A 21,298-nucleotide genomic window follows, 5' to 3' on the forward strand; every position below is an offset into this window, starting at 1 on the left:
GAAATGAAACGTTTTGATGTGACTGTTTTAAACAGCTATACAGCAGAAAGCGAATTTCAAAAGGCAAAGACATTTTGGAGCCAAAAAAAGAGGAAACTTTTCATTTGAAACATGTTGCAGCATTTTCCCCAAAGAAATTCCAAACTTGTTTCCTGAAAGCCAGTTAATCTAAACTGATCCAATTCAGCAAAATAATTCAGCGAAGTCAAAATGGCATTTTTCGGCTGGAAAACTGTTTCGACTGAAACATTGAACCAGGTCTAGCTCTGGGCTCTATGGCCTCTTGGTTGTCGGGGCTGTTTCTACAATGGGTGCTGAGATCGGCCCCGCTCATCTCATGCGGGCCAGTCATCTCCCCCCCATACACACACCCTGTACATGCAAGGGGTGAGGGCCTTGAGCTCTATGCTAGAAGGCTAACAGCCCCACCCCCAGACTGAATAACAGGCTTCACACCAGATTCACGCTGTGACTGCAAGCCATCCTCAGGAAAGGAGCCAAGATCAATACTCTGCATTACCGGGGCAGGGGGAGACATGCTTCAAAAACCCTCGGCCAAAGTGCATCCCCACCATGACTCCAGGGAAGCCAGGTGGTGCAAGGATGAATTTGGTCCAGCAGCAGCAGATTTGCACTTGTATGGGGCCTTTCAGCCAGCACTTTGCACCCATTAGAAGCAAATGGGTTCAGAGGAGAATCACTTGCAAAAGGGATGGGGCAGCTTCCCTTAGGGCGAGTTCAGAGCCAGGTTCCCCCCCCCCCCACATAGTTCTTTAAAATGATATTGTGGGCTCCATGAAATTACCCTTCCAGGATTCTGTAGCAAAGGGATTTCCCTTCTCCTTTTCTCCCCCCACCCACCCCAAACACCCAGCCCTGCAAACCCAGCTGGGGATCTGAGAGTCAGAGCTTGGATTCTTTCAACTTTGCGCCTCAACACCCAAATTCTGCCCTCGGCAACACCCCAGCCTTCAATGGGGGCCGGCCAGGTGTGACTCCAGGGGAACAGAGGAAGCAATTTGATTGCTCATGCATGAAGTCCAACACTCTGGAGTTCCTGCACCCAGAACCAGGCTGGCTCTGCAGGGCTCATGGCACTATATTGTCATTTGTCACTAAGGTGATACGCACAAGAAGCAGACCTGCCCTATTTCCAGTGTCGCTTTTCCAAGCTGACCCAAACTTTCAATATAACCGAACACAGCCACATGCTCGAGCCCTCCAGATGGGATTTGCTGTGGCTGTTTCCATGGGAGAAAAATCTGACATCTCTTGAGGCCTTCCCTACCCTAGAGGGTTTGGTCAAGTATAGTTACTCCAGTATGGAAAAACTGTCTAGTGTGGACACAGTTACACAGGTATACGAGTGCTTGTCTCCAAATAGCTTCTACTGGTTCCACCAAGCAGCATCAATTCAAACTGCATTTATAGGCTGGGGCTATTAGCAGCCTGCCTGTGTTGGTAAAATAAAATAATCAGTGATAATAAAATCACACTCCTAATCCTCACAGCTAAAATTGGAGGGCAGGGCACGGCGGGGCTTCAGGTGGTAGAATTCAGAGCTGGGACAGACCAAAAGGTCTGGGCTACACACGGATTTGGTCCTGGCACAGCTCTGTTGGTAGGGGTGGGATTTCCGACTGCTCTTCGCTAGTGTGGACGCAGGTACTCGGGTATGGCTCGTTCCCCTTACCGGGCGGAGGGAGCTGCACCGGGAGCAGCTACCTTTATGCCACGACGCTGCTTTAACTAGCCCCGGGGACGGCTGCCAACTCGCCTCTCCCCTGCCCGTTTTAACACCAAAGCACGGGGCAAAGGTTACCCAGGAAGCGACAGGATCGTCAACAGACCGAGCCCAGGGGGCAGGGCAGGGCAGGGCTCGGCCCATTCTCCGGAGCTCGCCGGGCGACCCCAGCCAGGTGGAGAGACGCACCTGGCCCAGCCCCCGGAGGGGTCGGCACGGGCGGGCTCGCACCTGTTGCAGGTGATGGGGGAAAAGCGGCGGTAGGAACCTACCTGCTGGGCTGGGGCGGCGGGGCGGCTGCTCCCCCGGGAGGGCTGCGGGGTTGCGGATCCGCTGTGCCCCGGCAGGACCCCCCTCCCCTCCTGCAGCTCCTGCTTCCAGCCTCGCTTCTTCGCGACTTGCAGGTTCCTCCCCCGTCTCCTCGCTCACCCCGAATCAAACAGCCGGGACCCGCCCAGCGCTTCGGATCCTCCCCGCTGTTAACCCTTCACCCTCGGGGCCAGCTCCGCCCGCATCTCCTCCAGCCCTGCCCAGCCCCTCGCCTGCCCCTGCCCCTGCCCCAGCGAGGCTCACCCGAGCGCTGGGCTGCGCCGGAAGGCAGAGACGGCCACCGCGGGGCCACCTTTGGTTCAGCAGCAAGCGGCTGCCTTTTGAAGGCTGCAAAATACCCAGGGTGCAGCCTGGACCAGAAAGAAAGAAAGAAAGAAAGAAAAAAAGCTTCCCTTGGAAGCAGCCTGGAGGGCGAGCAGGAGGCTGGGAATGCGGAAGTCCTGAGGTCTCATCCTGCCTCTGATTTTACTGGCTGGGTGCCTCAGTTTCCCCACCTGCGAGAAGGGGGCTGCCGTCACCTGCCTCCCTGGGATGTCAAGAATCACTCTGTGATGTCCTAGGGAATCTTCTTCGGGAGAGACAGCAGAGACAGAGGAGCCCCACAGAGAAACTGGGCTCTCGCCTGGCAGGGTCTGTACAGCAGGGACACAGCCCCACGAGCCCAAGTCAGCTGGCATGGGCCAGCCACAGGCTTCTCCTTGCTGCATAGACCTAACCTGACAGTCCCACAGCGGAGAGCAGCGATTCAATCAGACCTTGCTAAGCTGGGTGGGACGGGAGACCTGGGGAGAACAGGAGGTGTTGCAGAAATGGAGCAGACAGGGCCCAGCGTGGTACTAAGGGCACGGGGGAGCGGCATCCTGCAGATGGCAACTGAGATCTGCATCCCCACCCTGGCTGACAGTGCTCCCCAAAAGTGGTGCTTGTCTGGGGGAGCTCAGCTCCCCCCTGCAGATGGGAAATTGGCTTCCCTGGAGCCAAGATCTGCAAACCAGTATGGCTTCCTCTGGGAGGTTAGAGAGCACTAAGCACTCACATGTCATGGTACACAGGGACAGGGAGGTGACCCCATGGTTAAAGCGGGAGAAGGATAAGCCAGGACTCCTGGATTGAATTCCTGGCTGCAGTAGAGTGAGATCTACTGGGAAGAGCAGAAGTAGGCATCTGTTCTCAGCTCTGCCACTTACTCCCTGGAGGACTCTGGGGGTGACCTGTCCCCAGCTGGGGAAATTGCAGCTCAGAGAAGGGGTGACACCGAGCTACCTCCCCTGCTGGGCGAGGGGCTTCAGTCATGAGTGTGGGCAACATGCTCTGAGACCCTCCAGTGGAAGGTGTGGGAGACCTAGGGCGAATTATCACTGGCTGCCCCCGTGACAGTCTCCAAAACTCACTCGTGCAGGCTCAGCCCAGCCTGGCCAAGGGAAGGTGCGGGGCTGCAGCAGGTACACACAAGGCAGCTGGAGCCCCACCTGGGAGCAGTGATAAGAACAGCTTTGGGCAGGGCTGGACAATGGAGGTGACACCTTTTGCAGTGGTGACTCAGGCCTCTATGACATCACCCTGCCCACACAATGCTGCCTTCTCCAAACAGTGGGTCCAGCCTCCGCCTGCCTCCGAATCAGCTCCAAGCTCTGGGACTGTCCCTTCTTTGCCTTGTGGGAACCTGTGTGTTAACCCTTCGACTGCCGCCAAGCACCCCAGGGGCATGGGGAACAAGACAACGTACCCACCACATCTGGATGGAGCAGGTTGCCCAACAGAAGAGGCCTGGCTGAGTAGAGGATGGTAGTGGACCCCCAACCAGACCAACTGCATCAGATGTCGGATGCACGTGGCCAACTGCTTAATGCATTAGGTCCTTCAGGATAGGGGAGGGCTGTCGGATGGCCCAGGTCTCTCCTGGGGGAGAGGGGGAATGAGGAACCTACCCTGGCCGCTAACATACCAGTTTAATTTCCAACCTTCCAAGCTAGGAGGAAGGTTTTTAAAGCTTGCAAAGCAGAGCCCTGCAGCGGGACTGGGATCTTGCCATAATAGCAGGGACAAGATTTAAAAATAGGCCCCTGGAGGGCTCTATGCACAAACAATTAAGGCTTTGTTCATTTTAAGCATCCCTGGTACCGCATCACAGCCCGGCTGGTCCACAGGAACATTACTTGAGAGAGACGAGCACCCCCTACTGACCACACACATGTTGCAGCATCTGGCTGCTCTTCAGACAGTTCTAGCACTCATCCAGCTAGCCGTTATCTAGCATGAAAGGTTTCCCGAGCGAGAGCCACCAACAGGTCCTGGAGCTTGTACCTTGGCTCTGTCTGTGATCGTGCCCTTTCTTCCATATTCTGGCTAGTTCAGTAAACACAACCACAGCCTGTTAAGCAAACAGGTGACACCGGGACCTTTGTGCAGGTTTCCAAAGATGAGCCAGTACTACCTGCAGGCTGTAGTAAGAATCAGGGCCCAGCGCAACAGGCCTGCACACTGCTTCGGAGGAGCCACAGCCACATGGAGAGCTGCAGAGAGGCCAGTGGAGTCTTCCAACCTCAGGATCCATTTTCAATCCAGCCTGGAGCAGGTGTAACGGAGCGGCAGGCATGGGCCAGCTCTACAATGGTCTTGGTGTGTCTCCCTCAAGCTTTAGCACCTGAGCACCCAATACTTCAAGGGACACCATTGGGAACTGCTGGCGCCCACTGACCCCTAGTGGACAAAGGCACCTTCATCCCTGAAGTCTCTATGTCCTGCTGCCATGACTGCAATTGGCCATCGATGGGGGTAGTCTCCACAGAGCCCATGCGCCTGATTTTCTCTCCAGTCCTTCCTTCCTCAGAGATGAGGGAAGGGGTGAACCCCCTTCTCCCCAGTGACCAGGCAAGGCCTACAGCTAGCCCCACAGACAACTCCTTATTTAAGTTGCATCTGTTCCTAGAATCATTTCATTGTGAGCAAATGCACCAGACTGTCCCCAAGGTGACAGTCTAAATACAGGGCAATCGCATTCAGTTTTCCTGTCTGTATGAGGAGAACACTCATCTCCTGGGGAGGGGGAAGGGAAGGGAAGGGAAGGGAAAAGGGCAGAAAACACTGAGCTCCTGTCGTGGGAAGCACACTGTACTATTACCCCATGTAGAGAGAGCTGCAAAATTCATACATTTTAGATGTATGCAGTGTTGTTATAGCCACACCAGTCCCTTCTCTTCACCAACAGCAGCTGAGCCAATAACAGATGACCTCACCCACCTTGTGTCTTTCTAAATGTTAGACAGTTTGATGGCAGGGATTATCTTTTTGTTCCCTATTTGTACAGCACCTTGCACGCGATGGGGTCCCGTTCAGTGACAGCGGCTCCTAGGTGCTACCACCATACCAATAAATAATGCTACCATTGTAAGGTCCTGGCTTGACAGCCTCGCAGGCAAAGGCTACACAGATCAGACAGGACCAGCGGTTCTCAAGGTCCTTCTAAACCAGAGGGTCTCAATCAGGGGCATGTGTATGCAGAGGTCTTCCAGGAGGTACATCAACTCCTCTAGTTATTTGCCTAGTTTTATAACAAGCTACAGCAAAAGCGCTAGTGAAGCAAGTACAAACTAACATTTCACACAATGACTTGTTTATACTGCTCTATATACTATATGCTGAAACGTTAAGTACAAGATTTATATTCCAATTGAGTTATTTTACAATTCTATGGTAAAAATGAGACAGCAAGCCCTTTTTCTGTAACAGTGAGCTGTGACACGGTTGTATTTTTAGGGCTGATTTTGTAAGCAAGTTGTTTTTAAGTGAGGTGGAACTTGGGGGTGCGCAAGACAAATCAGATCCCTGAAAGGGGGACAGTCGTCTGGAAATGTTGAGAGCCGCTGTTCTAAGCAACCCCTCGCCGAACTTGAAAGGCAGCAAATAAAGCAACATGTGTGCAAGGTGTATCTGTTGGTTCTCACCTGTTTGCCTGCAATCCATCCTACCAGAGATCACCAGGGACCAGGAGAGGCAGCTGCAAGGGTTGAGTAACAGTCTTCCCAAAGCCCAGGCTCACAAGGAAAGCTCCCTTGTTTGGGACACTCAATGCAAGGCAGGACAAAGCATTAGTGCTGGGAAGTGGGATGCGCCAGTTAGACCTGTTAGTTCAGCTTCTAAGGCCCCCCCTCTTGCACACCCTTCGTGGAGCGGAGCCTTTGTTCAGTATTAGCATCAATGGTTTCCTTGATCCTGCCAATTGCAACACTCCTCAGTCAAAACAAAGGGTGAAACCGGTGGCGGCAGCGAGCAGTTGGGATGAGGGGGTGAGAAATCCTGCCTTGGAAACATTGTTCGTGTGACAAAGCTGCAGTGTTTGTTTCCAGCAGAGCCTGGGAGCTTGGGCCACCGACACGGAATTCTTGGATAACAAGATCGCTTTGCTCTGAGTGGCAAAAAAAAATAAATCCTGCAGCTACTTTAGCAGCACCCATCAGGGTCCTGGTAGCAGAAGCCTGGTCGAAGGAGAAAAGGTTCAGGGCTAGAAGGCAGGAGACCCCAGTTCTTCCCCCTCTGAGTGCTTGAGGCAAGTGACATCCATTTCTATGCCTCAGTTTCCCCATATGTGAAATGGGGATGGTTAATTCCAGTGAGGGAGGGACTGAAAGGTTTAATTCATGAATGGCCATGTAGCTCTCTGCGATTCTCATTTGGAAGGAGCTGGAAAGAAATTGGCGCAGATTAAATTGAATCCCATGTGTGTGAATTTAGAGCTGCTTTGACAGCCCTGCAGACCAAAGGCTTCTTTGCCCAGAACAGGCTGTGCAGTAGCAACAGGGCAAACTGCTCGCTACACGCTGCCCTTAGCAATGGGCCTCAGACCTGGCCAATCCCTGCACTCTCTTCTGAGGTTGCCAAAAAACACCCACTTCTATTCCCCCCCAACCCAAGGTCACGTACACCCATCTCCAATGGGGACCTTTGTTGTGGTTTGCCTGGCTTATATTAATCTGTTCTCACTGACCAAGGCCAGTCAGGGCCCACTCCACCACCAAATCAAGGCCGACATCTCTAGAAAGGCAATTCCGAGAACTGGCTTGTAAGAAGTCACTTCACTGCAGGAGGGCACAGGTAAGCTGCAAAATGGACCTGAAGCACAAGAGGGCAGCAGGGCCACCAGGGGAACCTCGCAGGCCTGGTTTTCACTTATGAAAATCTTTTTCATTTGAAAAAAATAAGTCCCACTGCTGGGGCTCCTACTCTAAATCTTCTATAATTATAAAACGACAGCAAGCAGTTTGGGAAAGCAGGTGCCTCCTGCCTTTGCTGGAAGCTAGGCTCCAGAGGACAGCACCCTAGGGAGGGCAGCTCAAAACTCATCAGAAGCCAGCAGCCAATACACAAAGGTACAGAGAGCTGAGCAGGTACAGCAGACCCACTTCAATTTTCTCTCAGCTCTTGAGGGCTGTAAACGTGTTTTCTCTAGACTAATCCAAGCTAATCCACTCCCTGGGGCAAATGAAGTGTTACGGGCCACACATTCTGCAGTGCTTTGGACACCAGGTGTTTCAAAACTTCGTGTCAGCCAGCATGGTACTGAGCACCCAGCACTGGGCTGGGAGCTACGAGGATCTGGGTTCTATTCCTGGCTATGCAGCTTTGGGCAGGTCACTTACCGTTGGTAGGGCTGTTTCTCTCCCATTCCGTGTCTTAGAGTTTAAGCTCTTTGGCAATGTCTAGTATAAAAAAAGTGGACTGTTCAACGTGCCTCCTCTACACTGAGTTTTAGTTCTAACATGTGGCAACTGCTCGCGAGGAACCCTGGAGGGAGGGTTGGAGTAACCCTCAGTAGGATTTTAACACGCATTAAACACAGACCATTAATCCTAGTGAAGACAAGGGCTTGGTATACTCTTTCAGCTGGATCTGCCAGCTGCTGGTGCATACAGACAGAGCCTCCACACCCACTGGATTTACTGTAGTTCTAGGTATGGCTCCTGAAACCCACCAGTTCGACTGTGGGACTTACTGGTAGGAGAAGAGAGACTCACTCTGTGGTGTTCATTTTATTAGAAAAGCCTTGGTGCGTACAGTCACACACGTCTCAACAGAGTAATCAGAAAAACGGAGGTCAATTGCTTACCAAAATATAACAACGTAGCCAACATTCTCTCTAGAGCAGGCATCTTTCTATGGGGGTTCACAGGCCACTGCTTGGCTGAGAGGGAACGGCACTAATAAACCTGCATAGAAAGGAGGTCTCCATTACCGTCACTCGATCAATCCTCTCAGTGACAGCTGTAAGAAGCATAAAATGCTGGGGAGCGAGGGTGATGGGCTGATCCAAGATCGAGGCGGATTGTGGCGTGAAGAGATCTGGCCACATACAACTGGCATTCGGCAAGCAGGGGTGATGCCACTGATGCTGCAGAAAGGCTCTCAGCCCCACACTCCTTGGGCATTATTAGCATTCTTGTACTGCGGCTGCATCTGGAGCTTAATTACAACAGAACCGGAGAGGTATTTGCTCCAGATCTACTGAGAAAGGGTTAAAAAAAACCTCGAGAAAGCGACCGGCCACAAGAATTATACAAATCCCGCCCCTGCCAGCACCGAACCGGTGGACCAGTCACTTGATTTGGAGGGTTGATTGCTGCTACACTGAGTACACTGTAATTCTAAGTGGGGTTCCTGAGCTCTGGGGGCTGGCTGCATTTGGCTTTCCTCAGTTCTTCTTGGTCTTGGGGGTATCGTATTTTCTCTTGCTCGAGTACCACAGCAGCAGAGGGATTCCGATGGAGGGAAGGGTCATCACTCCAAAAGCTGCCCAGTCGAGCTAGCAGAAGGAGAAAATCCATTAGAAGTAGAGTTGAGATGGGTTATGCACAGCTGAACTCCCAGCTTCTCATACCTGAGTGCGCCCCGCCCAAGCGTTTTGATCCCAACCCTACAACACAGGCTCATTCCTAGAAGCGAGTCTAACGGCCCATGATGAATTAATTTTCACTCTTCTTGCAAGATTTTGCTGAAGTTGCCCCAAAAACTTGCTTCCCAGGTGGCTTTTAATTTAGTGCCTGGGCTTCTGCTTTCACGCCACGAGCCAGCGCGCACAAAAAAGGCCAATGCTGATTTGAACTGTAAAGTCACTGTAAGAAAATGGATTACTAGTTTAATGGTACTTACAAAGTGAGGGGAAAACCTCCTGTCAAACTCTCTCTGAGCCAGGATTCCTCCCTGCCCAGGGGCACTGGTGAAGCCAACCTGAAACAGGGGGAAAAGAATTAGTATTTGCCCGCTGTTCCTGGCATTGGAGGCGCTGCGTGGCAAGCACTACATAAGAAGAGAGAGACATGATCTATCATCCCTCTATGGCTGTGTCTAGGAGAACATACTGTGCATCTCAGCTGTGAGATCTGCCATAAGGATCCTGTACATGATCAAGCTCACAAGAAAGGTAGTAGCCACTCACCACAACCTGCCCTCCCTCCTGTGCCAGGTACGTGATGGTAGCTGAGGTGAAGTTGAAGTAGCCAGCTTTGAGGGGCCTCAGGACCACAGTGTGAGATACGTTGCTGGCTCTGGGTAGCAGATGGTTAAGGAAACAAATTGCATTTTGTTCCAGGGGGAGCAAGACTCAAAACACAGGGAGTGGGGTCTAACCAGCAGGTTTGAAATTTTAAAACCACCTTCAACTACAGATTCAGACCCTTACAGGGACAACTCATCTATTCCTCCTTCCGTGACAGATAAATGGAGTTCTATGTAATTTAATGTGAGGGGCGGCCATGTGTTGTGAGACCCAAGAACTAGTTCTTGTTTGCAAGGACACTAGAGATCCCAGGGCACTTTATTGGGATTTGCCCTCGGAGCCTTAGCCAGAAGTCAGGTGTGCTTGCATTTCAGGGATGATGCATGGAGTTGGAAGTGTCTTGGTATCCTTGGGCATCACAAGGGACAAGGTGGAGCCCAAGAATAGACCCAGGACATGGCATGAGGGGAGATTGTTTCGAACTGCAAAAAGATACGGAGCAATCCTGTCCCACTTGACGTTAAGCATTCCAGAGACAATGCCAAAATCTTCCGGGGGGAAAGAATCATCCGACAACTCCACATCCAAAGCTGCACTAAACACAACAGAGAGGGGGGTCATGAACAGAGCCTGGGGTATGCATTAGTGGGAGTCCCACTGGGGGTTAGACTAGATGATCCTGGTGGTGCCTTCTAACCCTATGATGCTACAGGCTGGTTCACAAACAGGGAAAAGTTCAGTGCTAGCTGCTGATCTGGAGTAAAAAGCCACAAAAATGAGAGGTAGAAGGAAGACGGCGTCAAGGAGAAATGACTGCCGAGCAGGACGAGCTGGACCTGGAGCATAAGAGAGAAGAGCTGAGAGGAGCCATGAAGTGGAGGACAAGGAATGGGCTGTGGAAAGAGCCCGGGAAGCCAATGGAGGTCTATGCACATGAGGAAGGGAGCCCCGCATTGGGGATATGAGTGACAGGAAAGGAAGGTGATTTTCAACTGCAGCATTTTGGAGACCAGTGGATGATGATGCAGTCAAAGATGCACATGATGAAGGCAGGGAGCAGGGCTGGAACAGAGAGGAAAGGGTGAACAGGGGGATTAGAGAGTGGAGTGCCAGAACTTGGTAAGAGCTTAAACATGAGCTTTGGGTGCGAACGGGAGATTGAGAGAGAGAGAGAGAGAGAAGCTACGGAGTCTAAAACAGCAACACAATGAACATTGATTTGCTCCCATATGCATAAATCCACTGAGACCCTTTCACAGCCTCCAGAATCACAATCCTCCCCCACACCCCAAAACCCCCTGCACACTTGAGTCTCATTACCCTCGAAGCCCCGTACAATGCTCCTTCCCAAGTGGGCCTGAGAGGGAGCTCATACACTGCAACTCCACTCCTACTCATGTCAAAAGTCCTATGGACTCCAGAGAGAACAGAGTCATTTCAACAGCGGTAACAGAAAACCTTAGGTGACCACAGTGGACCCTTCTGGACTTATAATCTATGAATAGAGATTCTTCCCCTCTGTTTGCTCCTGCCCCAGAGGGGATTTGGGAGGAGTAAGGGAGGAGCTTGAGAAAGGTTTTTACTCTAGATGTCCCCCTCCTCCTCCTCCCCCACCACGCAGAGACACACCTCTAACACTCCGTGTCCTTCAGGGCCAGGCACCTGATAGGTACCAAGAACACAGACCAGGCTTACCTGGAGCCAACATTGTAGATGTTGTACTGCAGAGTCAGGTCCTTGCCCTCCACCGCATATCTGTTTAACAGAGATTTAGAGGCGAGTAGCCTGGCTCCCTCCTCGCTGTGAGCAACAGACAGCAGGGCAAACACAGCAAGAGCTAATAGCTTCATCTGGAAGGAGAAAATATTCACCGTTAATGCCCGAGTTTCTAAAGAGGAAAAATTGGAGGTGGTGGCCTTCTGGAGGAGGCAGTAGCAGACAGCAGAATAGATACATAAGTGCAGTGTGTTATGAAGCACAGGCAGCTGCGTGGTTTCAGACATTGTACACGAAAGCATCATATCATGGAGGAGGGAGGGATCAGTCTCGTTCAGTATGGCGCCAGTGCAATTGCATCTGTAATATTTTGGACACTTCTCTACCAGAATGAGACAACTGCAAAGCAATGACCTGATACAGGGTTTCTTTTTCCCTGGCTGCTCTGTGACTGTGTGGTAAATGTATTAAAGAGACAGGATGAGCACTGTAATACCTTTAATTGAACCAATGCCCGTTGGTCCAATAAAAGATATTATCTTACCCACCGTGTCTTTCTGATATCCTGGGACCAACATGGCTGCAACAACCCTAGTCTATTTACTGTTATTTAACATCATTTAAGCCATTGAAAGCATTAGGACACTCATTTTGTAATGACAAGAAGCTTCTACAAACAGAATCATAGAATATTAGGGTTGGAAGGGATCTCAGGAGGTATCTAGTCCAACCCCCCGCTCAAAGCAGGACCAACCCCAACTAAATCACCCCAGCCATGGCTTTGTGAAGCCAGGCCTTTAAAACCTTTAAGGATGGAGATTCCACCACCTCCCTAGGTAACCCATTCCAGTGCTTCACCACCCTCCTAGTGAAACAGTGTTTCCTAATATCCACACTAGACCTCCCCCACTGCAACTTGAGACCATTGCTTCTTGTTCTGTCATCTGCCACCACTGAGAACAGCCGAGCTCCATCCTCTTTGGAACCCCCCTTCAGGTAGTTGAAGGCTGCTATCAAATCCCCCCTCGCTCTTTTCTTCTGCAGACTAAATAACCCCAGTTCCCTCAGCCAATCCTCATAAGTCATGTGCCCCAAACTCCTAATCATTTTTGCTGCCTTCTGCTGGACTCTCTCCAATTTGGCCACATCCCTTCTGTAGTGGGGGGACCAAAACTGGACCAATACTCCAGCTGTGGCCTCACCAGTGCCAAATAAAGGGGCAGAATCACTTCCCCAGATCTACTGGCAATGCTCCTACTTATTCCGCCCAATATGCTGTCGGCCTTCTTGGCAACAAGGGCACACTACTGACTCATATCTAAGACCAGACAAAACCTTTCTGCTATTTCTCCTTTGAAATCCAGTGGAAACAATTTAACACACTCCGCAACAACATTCCCCTGCAGTGTCTGCAAACAAACACTGCAGCATTGTGCTAGCAGGTGAGAATTGCAACTGACTAGAAATACCCTTGAAAATGACTAGCCTATATTCAGACGAGAGAAAAACAAATGGCTTAAAGGTTTGCTTTTTAAAGTCATCAATTTAATATCAGCTGTTAGCAGTAGAACAAAGAACATGTTATTTAAGACAGTGTTAACTTGAGGGCCCATGTATTTCATATCTTTACTCTCACACACAAATATTCAAACACCAGTCCGCTCCCATCCAAACGCTGTTGGGTTGCAGACCCTTCCAAAGTGCACGCTCCTTTTCTTCAGCCCTGGCACAAACCACTTCTTCCCAGACAAAAAAAAGGTGAGAGAGCTCTGTCCTGATGATCTGACACCCCACTCCTATCAGGCCTTTGGCTTTCTGTGCTCATCCTCTCTTTTGACAGCTGATAACCAGACCTTGCTGATCTAGCCTGAAATCATAGCCAATATAAATGCCTGTCCATAGGTCTCTCAGGAAACCTCTCATCCTGTAGGTTCTGAGATTTCTAGGCTACAGAGCCATGGCCTTCCCTAGCCACAACAAAGTCTTGAGTAATTGGCTACTACAGTGATTCCTAAACAGTGGTCTTAGATCACAGAGCCCTTCCCAGTGGCTTGTGAAATTATATTTTGATAACCAGGTAGTGAAGCGGCTGGGTCTGGGAAAAGACCCATCTATTCTAACACATACAGGACAACAGCATGAAAAGGCTGGAGAAACTGTGATCTACCTTAAATGAAAGTATGAAAAGGGGGCTAACTGCAGCTCTTTCACTCCCATCTCCTGCTCAGCCCCTGTACAGGGCACAGTCATGTCTTTTCCCACCACCTCCCCCTGCAGCCACAGATCATTGCTTCCTTATGCCCAGTATACATTCTGCCTGTCCCCGTCTCTGCGGCACACACAGCTCCTTCTACCAGGAAGCATTAGGCCCTGGCTGCTACTCTCAGCCACGTGGCTCCATTTCCATGGCATTTCTGGAGCCAGAACAGGCAGCATGTCAGGAACCCCAAGCCTGATTATAGGCTGCCTGGAGAACTTCCCTAGCTGCCTTTCCTCCATGGAGCGCCGACGTGTCAGAGACCTCCCCTATGTACTTCCACAGCCCTCCTCACGGTCATCCAAACCATACTCCCCCCTCAGACCCCCCAACTGCAACACTCCCCCCACCATCCCCCATCCCCTGGGCTCTCCTCCAACCCCCACCTTCCCCCCTACCCGCACAGCTCCCCCCAATCACTGTCCCCTGGGCTCCCCTTCAAACCTTCCTTCCCCCTCAGACCCCCCAACTGCAACATTTCCCCCCCATCCCCTGGGCTCCCCTCCAACCCCCACCTTCCCCCCTACCCGCACAGCTCCCCCCAATCACTGTCCCCTGGGCTCCCCTTCAAACCTTCCTTCCCCCTCAGACCCCCCAACTGCAACATTTCCCCCCCATCCCCTGGGCTCCCCTCCAACCCCCACCTTCCCCCCAACCACCATCTCCTGGGCTCCCCTCCAACCCCCACTTTCCCCCCTACCCGCACAGCTCCCCCCAATCACTGTCCCCTGGGCTCCCCTTCAAACCTTCCTTCCCCCTCAGACCCCGCCAACCCCCCCCACCGCCCAGATCCCCCGGACCCCATGACTCCCCCAGAACCCCTCCTCCCTCCTCAGCGCCCCCAACCCTCCGGATCCCCCCGACCCCGTGTCCCCCCCAACCCCCATCCCCTAGGATCCCCCTTCCCCCGGGGCACCGCACCCCCCGGCCCGGACCCGGACCCGGACCGCGGCCCCTCTCACCGCTGCGGCACCGGAAGCCAGAGTCAGCACTGAGCGCCCGGAAACCCGCCTCCGCCCCGGGGCACGCTGGGAACTGGAGTCCGCTTCCGGCGCCGCCGCGGCGGGCTGGCAGGGGAGGGAGCTCAGCGCGCATGCGCACGCCCCAGCTGTGTCCAAGCGGGAGGCTCCCGGGGGCCGGGCCAGCAGAGTTGCAAGGGTGAAGCTGGCTTGCAGGCGGCCCACTGGGCTTTGCATCTTGCACACTCCCAAGTTCGCAGCTCCGCCTTCCTATCCCCCGAGAGGGATGCACAGGCTGGAACCTAGACTGCAGTTCTACCAGCCACATGCCCGAAGGTTGCATCAGCAGGGCCTGACTGTCCCAGTGCTCGTTTACACCATCTCCCCTCCGTGGGTACAGGAGCCGTCTTCGGAGAAGCTGCTTCTCTCCCGAGCCTCAGACCTCTGTGCATCACTGGCTTTGTGCCTCTCTCCACCCATCAGATGGGAAACCTCTATTGTTCCATGGTCTCTTCATTTCTCTCTCCCATTATTATCTGGTTCACATATTCCATAGGTTGGTAGGGTATCTTTTGCATGTACAGAACCCCATCTGTGTTGTTGTCTATCCAAGGTACTTACCTGGCTCCATCACTATAGTAGCTGAGCATCTCACAGTTTTTAGTGTATTTCTTCTCACACCCACTGTGGCAGGGCAGCACTATTTCCCCCATTGTATAGATGGGAAACTGAGGCACAGAGGGGGGCGGGGGACATACCCAATGTTATGCAGTACAGCTAGGAATAGATGCCACAACTCAGCCCTCTCTTCACTGGACCACACTGCTCCTGATTGTGTTTGAAGCCAAGTTAGCTGGAACTATTCTTAAACAGAGTTCATATGGGGTTCAGAGCCCAGTGCAGCTGGCCTGTGCATCCAGAGTTCTGAGCAGCCGCCCTCCCCAGTCTTCTAACCTTGCCTCACAATAGAGCTATAGGTGGGGAACATAGAAACCTAATGCTCCTCTTGTTTCAACTCCTGTTGAGGATGGTGCTGCCTTAAGGGAAGGGAACAGCCACCTGTGTGCGTATCCTTTTTCTACAAAATTTATATTTAATCAAAATAGAATCTCAGGTGGTAAGTACATTGTATTTGTCTTTCAGTTTGCACCTGACCACACAGGACACCGCAGGATCCTGCCAGCATTGCTAACTGGATCTGGCTGGAAAAGATGAAGGGGTTTTGCCCACTCATGGGGGCAGCTGGCTGCTTACTTCCACTATGGTGTGATCTGAGGGTGCTCAGCACTTTTAAAGAGCAGGCCCCTCGGCCATGCTTCATGTTCTCCATCTCTGATACTTAAGTCCCAGGGGAGGTAAGTGGAGAGGAATCTTCTCATTAACATTGGGATCCCCTGATGAAATGAACTACCCAGCTGTGATGTGATGGTGAGATGGTTGCACAGACATGGGGCCTCATCCCATATTGCCCTCTACCTCATGTATTTATTCACACCAGTACCAAGCAGGTGTGCAACACTCATTTGGTAGTTTTACACCCCCACTGCACATGTATAAAAGACTACACAAGATACAGGGTGCCAGAGAACCAACCAGCCCTCTTGCACCCAGCCAGAAGACACACAATCAAGGCCAAAGCAGGTAACAGCACAGCATCATGACTGGCTTCTAATGAGGAAGCCTCAGCTGGGGAAAGATGGTGAACCTGACTGTCAGTCACACTCAGGTCCCTTTGTGCTGCTCTGGCAGCGCAGAGAGATCTTAAAATGAGCAGAACCAGCTCCCTGGGAACAGGGCTGCCCAGAGGATTCAGGGGGCCTGGGGTCTTCGGCGGTGGGGGGCCCCCACTTCGGCAGTAATTCGGCGGCAGGGGGTTCTTCCGCTCCGGGACCCACCGCCAAAGTGCCCCAAAGACCCACGGCGGGGGCTCCCTGCCGCCGAATTGCCACCAAAGACCCGGCGCTTCGGTGGTGGGTCCCGAAGCGGAAGGACCCCCTCCCCCGCTGCCAAATTGCTGCCGAAGACCCGGAGCAGAAGAAGCTCCGGGAGCCCCGGAAAACTCTCATGGGCCACGGGCCCCCGGAGGAGTGAAGGACCCTGCTCAGGAGGCCCCGAAAAACTCTCATGGGAGGGCTAGGACAAATTGCCTCCCTTCCCCCCCCCCCCCGGGTGGCCCTGCCTGGGAATCCTCCCTGTGCAGGAGCTACCCCAGCTGGTATGGGCCTTGAATAATGGTTCTGTATCCACCCTACTCCCTGTCTCCAGTGGAGGAGGCATGGCTGGAATATACTGCAAGGGAGGAGCCCTGAGGAAAACTCACACAAAGTATTTACAATAGTTTTACTTCCAAGCAGCACCTCTAGCAGAACCCTATCAGTTGTCATGGTAACACAAACCCCAATCCTGTAGCTATACACTTGATAGCCAGCGCCAGAGTGAACGCAAAGGAGACTAGGCCGCAGAGATGAGACTATGGGAATCAAAGCTAGTCACCAAACCTATGGCTATGTTAGGTGGGGGAGGAGATTGAGCTTTGCAGGCCCTCCTGGTCTCTCTGCTCCTTCCTCTTCTCCTCGTCGCTAGCCAGAAGCAAGCTCATGGATTCCTGCAAGCCTTCCAGGATGCTCAGCTGTGTCAGAGCGATCTGGGTTTGGATCTGGATGTTGTTGTGCATGCACTCCAGTAGGCCGTAGCATTCCTGTGGCTGATGATCAGGGGCTGGAGAAAAAAGGAGCAAAGCGCTGTTTGGTTTTCCCCTTCCTCAAATGCTAAGTGATTCGTAATTCTATTGAAATTTTGCCTGTTTACAGAGACTTGCATTCCAGAACCTCACTGTGCTGTGCCACAGCCCAGTGCACAGGGTATTATCTCCATTTTACAAATGGGGAAACTGAGGCACCAAGCAGGGAAATGATTCGGTCAAGGTCACACAGACCTAGGAATAGATCCTAGGAGTCCCTGACTCCTAGTGCCTTGTCCTAACCACTAACCCTTGCTCTTGCCCAGAACCAGGATAAACTCCAGAAGTCCTGACCCCTAGCCCCCTACTCCTTAGAACACTGCCTTCCTAAAGCTGGGGTGGTTCCAACACTTACTGAATTTTTTCTGTCCTTTCCTTGAAGCCTGGGCACAGAGTAGACCTGGACTGGGCCTCCGTTGGGAAGATGGAAGCTCAAGAAAGCTGGGAGAAGGTTTGGCAGGACATAGCTTCTTAAAAGAAGAGGAAGGGCCTTCGAAGTTATCCTCTCCTATCAAAAAAAGACTTTGTATTCCAAGGATGTTTTTCACTATTGATTAATAATCCCTAGCTCTTGGATAGCATTTTTCTTCAGTAGGACTCCAAGCACTTTACAAAGGAATCGAGTATCACTATCCCTTTTACAGCTGTGGAAACTGAGGCACAGAGCGGCAAAGTCCAAGGTCACTCAGCAGGTTGGGGGCAGAGCCAGGAGTGGAACCCAACTCCTGAGTCCCAGTCCATCTACCTCATCCACTAGGCTAATAGACTTACTATGTAGCATATTATGGATCTATTCCTTGTCACTTACACTAGTGCAAAACACCACTATTCTGATCCGGTAGCATTTTACAGCAGCTTCGCACAGGTGAAAATGATGACAACAGATGCAGGGCGATGAAAAAATCAGTTCTTAATGCTGCTTTGTAGACATTAGCCAATTAATCCCTACCCCAGCTCCATGGAGAGAGGAATCCTGATAATTTTACAGAAGGGGAAATTGAGGCATAGAAGATGACATGATTTGCCCAAGGCCACACAGCAAGTCGGTAGCAGAGCCTGGATCGGAATCCAGGAGTTCTGACTATGCAGTCAGGAGCTCTAGCCACAATATCATACTGCCTCTCAGGTAATGTGTAGGACATACCATGGATAAAATACAGTTTTATATATATTCCCTTTTTGGGGGGTTGTTTTCTGTTTAAATGACAAACGGGGTTCCCTAATAGAAATCACCCATTCTCAGAGTGCTGGACCTGCTTTGACGTGTTACCAAAATGATATAGCCAATATATTATGTATTTTTAAGAGAAGCCATACCTATACTAAAGTTAACCATTTTTGCCAGCAACCTCTATACTGAAATATATTAAAAACTGTGTAAGTTTTGTTCTTGGTGCACACAAAGAAAATACTATTTTGCTGAGGTTTGTGAAAATAATAACCAACTGATATAACTGTTGCTAGAAACTAGGTACACATTTCCAACAACCTCGGATAGCAAGTACAGATTGCATTGGAATGGAAATCTTAGGGTAAGAATGACACAAACTAATTTTGGGGAGTTTTGGGACCACGGTAAAAGCCAAAGGTATATACACACACTTCAGCAGTGAATTATATTTCCAGAACAATCCATGCTGCTGGTTGTATCTCCAGCTTGATGAAGTGGTAAAGTATTTAACTCTCATCTTTCTGTATTTGGGCAGATTGATCTTTGCCTAACACTCCTGGGTTAACACATTTGGTTGACTGTGATTATTTGATGTCCTATTGTTAAAAGAACCTAATCTTAAAGTAACAATCATTACAGTAAAAGTAGGTATAAAGATTGGGGATTCCAGACTGGGGAAATACATACGTGGGCTTTGAGTGGATCGTCTCACTGTATCTGCAAAAGAAACGACTGTTACTGTTTTTGTATTGATGGGATAACAAGACTTAGAAGGAAGAGTTCTTCTGCTGCTCTGATATCTTTTCTTTGCAATGAGCCCTTCAAAACCGAGTGCCTTTATTGACACTAAACTGCCTTACACTACTCTGCCTGTGCAAAGGGATGTTACTTTATGATTTATGGCCCCTTTGTACTGCCAGAGAGGTCCAATGGGGTTTTAGGGTAAATGAGAATAATAATCCTTAGTTCTAATCTTGAACTTATCATCATCAAATCTCAAAGTGCTAACAAAAGGAGGATAATATTATCCCCATTTTACAGATAGGGAAAGTGAGGTACAGGGAGAGGAAGTGACTGGCCTAAGGTCACCCAGCAGGCCTGGCAGAGCTGGTAACAGAACCCAGGTCATCTCGGACCTAGACCAGTGCTCTAGTCACTAGGCAACACTCTCCTATCAGCTTTTCATGAAAGTTAAGGATCTGTTTCTATAAGATACTGAGCACCCTCCACTCCCTGCAGAGCTCAGCACCCTTCGGAATCAGACCCTCACAGTACTGTCTGTACAAGCAAAGATTTGCTACAGTATCCCCTTCTCTTCTTCTGTTGTGCTATGTATCTGTCATCATCCAGCCCTTTGCGAGCTGCATTTCAGTGGCGGTGTGTATACATACAATAATATGTGGCACCTAACTTCTCCAAAGCAGTGTCCTCAACCCAGCCAGCAGCACCTATGCATAATCCTAATGCCATGCAAATTACATATACTCATAGCAGGAATTATGTTATATGAAGTTGTAGTACAATCAGTATGCATATTATTTATTATTTGTATTGCAATAGAACCTAGGAGCCTCACTCATGGACCAGGACTTCATGGAGGCAGGAGCTGTACAAATACAGAACAAAAAGTTGGACCCTACCCCAGAGAGCTTATGTTTTGGCATGGGGAGCATTTATGTCAATTTCACTGCAAAAATTCCAATTTGGCCTTTAAAGGTTGGCTTGTGTCTGAAGTAGAAATGCATTCAACATACTTTTCCAGTGTTGTTTTTCTTCCTGAGCATCTGTTTCTGGCTCCATCTGATGAGGAACAGAGCTTGTGCCTATGGAAAAGAAAGAGCTATGTTATCCAAGGGAATATTTTAAAGGAAGGAAGTTGGAAACACACAGACTAGAATGTAACTTTCTTCTTGGCTGTGTGTGCTAGCTAGAGACCTATACTGTATTCTTTCTTTTTAAACCGTGGTGGTTAAAAAGAATGAAAAAAATTAGAATATACAAAAAGATGTTATATCGTAATAAAGCTGTGACCACTTGGAACTTTACAGTAACAGCTATACAGGCGATTTACACCATTTAAATAGGTGGCTAGAGTTCAAACTCTCTGCTCCAAATGCACAGGTCCTTCACTTTGAGGCTAAAGGAGAATCTTCATTAGATTATAGCAGTATAGGGCCTCTGACACACAACCAGACAGTTCTATTTCCATCCACAGTGGACTATGGCAACATATGCGTTGGCCGATTCATAGTTATGTTAACATTGAAAGAGAGAGAAAAAACACATTTACAAGTCAAGAACTCATTCTTACAGGGGCAATGGCTGTTTTTGCTCCATAAGTCCCGGCTGCACTGTGTATGGAGGGCAGCTGGGGTGAGGTGATCAGTGAGTGGCATCCAACACAGCACTGGCCCCAAAGATAATATGCATCTGTGCATGGATGGCAGCTGTGGTGAGGTGGTCAGTGAGTGGCATCCAACACAGCACTGGCCCCCAAAGATAATATGCATCTAGGCCCCATGTTGTGCATGGTAGGACAGGTCATATGGGCCAACATGGCTCATTAACAAACTACAACTCCCATGATGCCCCAGTGTGAGGGAGCCGCTGGGTAAGACTACAATTCCCAGCATGCCTCGGTGGAAGGGACTGGGACTCCTAGAGTCCTCCAGAGCGGCGACAGCCAGCAGCCTGGCGCTTTCTGCTCTCTTCCCCACTCGCCTCTATAGCCGAAATCCGAACGCAACAGACGCAGCCCACGCTCCCCGTCTCTGTCCATCCAACCGCTGCTTGGAGCTTGTACGCATGCGCCTCACCACGACCCTGGGCACTGCGCATGTGTGAAATCACCTCGTCCGAATAATCGCGCAGGCGCGGTCTCCCGACTTTTGG

At 50.7% G+C, this 21,298-nt stretch overlaps 2 protein-coding genes across 6 annotated transcripts; both read right to left on the reverse strand.

The window, feature by feature from the left end:
• Window positions 1-8,085: 8,085 nt before the first annotated feature.
• On the reverse strand, window positions 8,086-11,441 carry SSR2 (signal sequence receptor subunit 2). Its single transcript, XM_050930677.1, has 5 exons — window positions 11,259-11,441; window positions 10,060-10,158; window positions 9,504-9,612; window positions 9,218-9,295; window positions 8,086-8,870 (listed from the first exon to the last, which is right to left on the reverse strand). The coding sequence occupies exons 1-5, from the start codon at window positions 11,411-11,413 to the stop codon at window positions 8,760-8,762; spliced, it is 552 nt and encodes a 183-aa protein (XP_050786634.1). The 5' UTR covers window positions 11,414-11,441; the 3' UTR covers window positions 8,086-8,759.
• A 5,379-nt stretch (window positions 11,442-16,820) lies between these two features.
• On the reverse strand, window positions 16,821-21,291 carry TSACC (TSSK6 activating cochaperone). Of its 5 annotated transcripts, none has more exons than XM_050930682.1 (5): window positions 21,154-21,291; window positions 20,161-20,246; window positions 19,094-19,123; window positions 17,591-17,743; window positions 16,821-17,213 (listed from the first exon to the last, which is right to left on the reverse strand). In XM_050930682.1, exons 1-5 carry the CDS (start codon window positions 21,183-21,185, stop codon window positions 17,005-17,007), a joined length of 510 nt encoding a protein of 169 aa, XP_050786639.1. In that variant the 5' UTR covers window positions 21,186-21,291; the 3' UTR covers window positions 16,821-17,004. The 5 variants fall into 5 exon arrangements, with proteins under 5 accessions (XP_050786639.1, XP_050786637.1, XP_050786636.1 ...); XM_050930680.1 differs by having other exon boundaries at window positions 20,161-20,229; window positions 21,128-21,291; XM_050930679.1 differs by lacking the exon at window positions 21,154-21,291 and adding an exon at window positions 20,718-20,818 and having other exon boundaries at window positions 20,161-20,229.
• Window positions 21,292-21,298: the final 7 nt, after the last annotated feature.

This window comes from Gopherus flavomarginatus, chromosome 20 (genome assembly GCF_025201925.1).
Source record: "Gopherus flavomarginatus isolate rGopFla2 chromosome 20, rGopFla2.mat.asm, whole genome shotgun sequence".
Lineage (NCBI taxonomy): Eukaryota > Metazoa > Chordata > Testudines > Testudinidae > Gopherus > Gopherus flavomarginatus.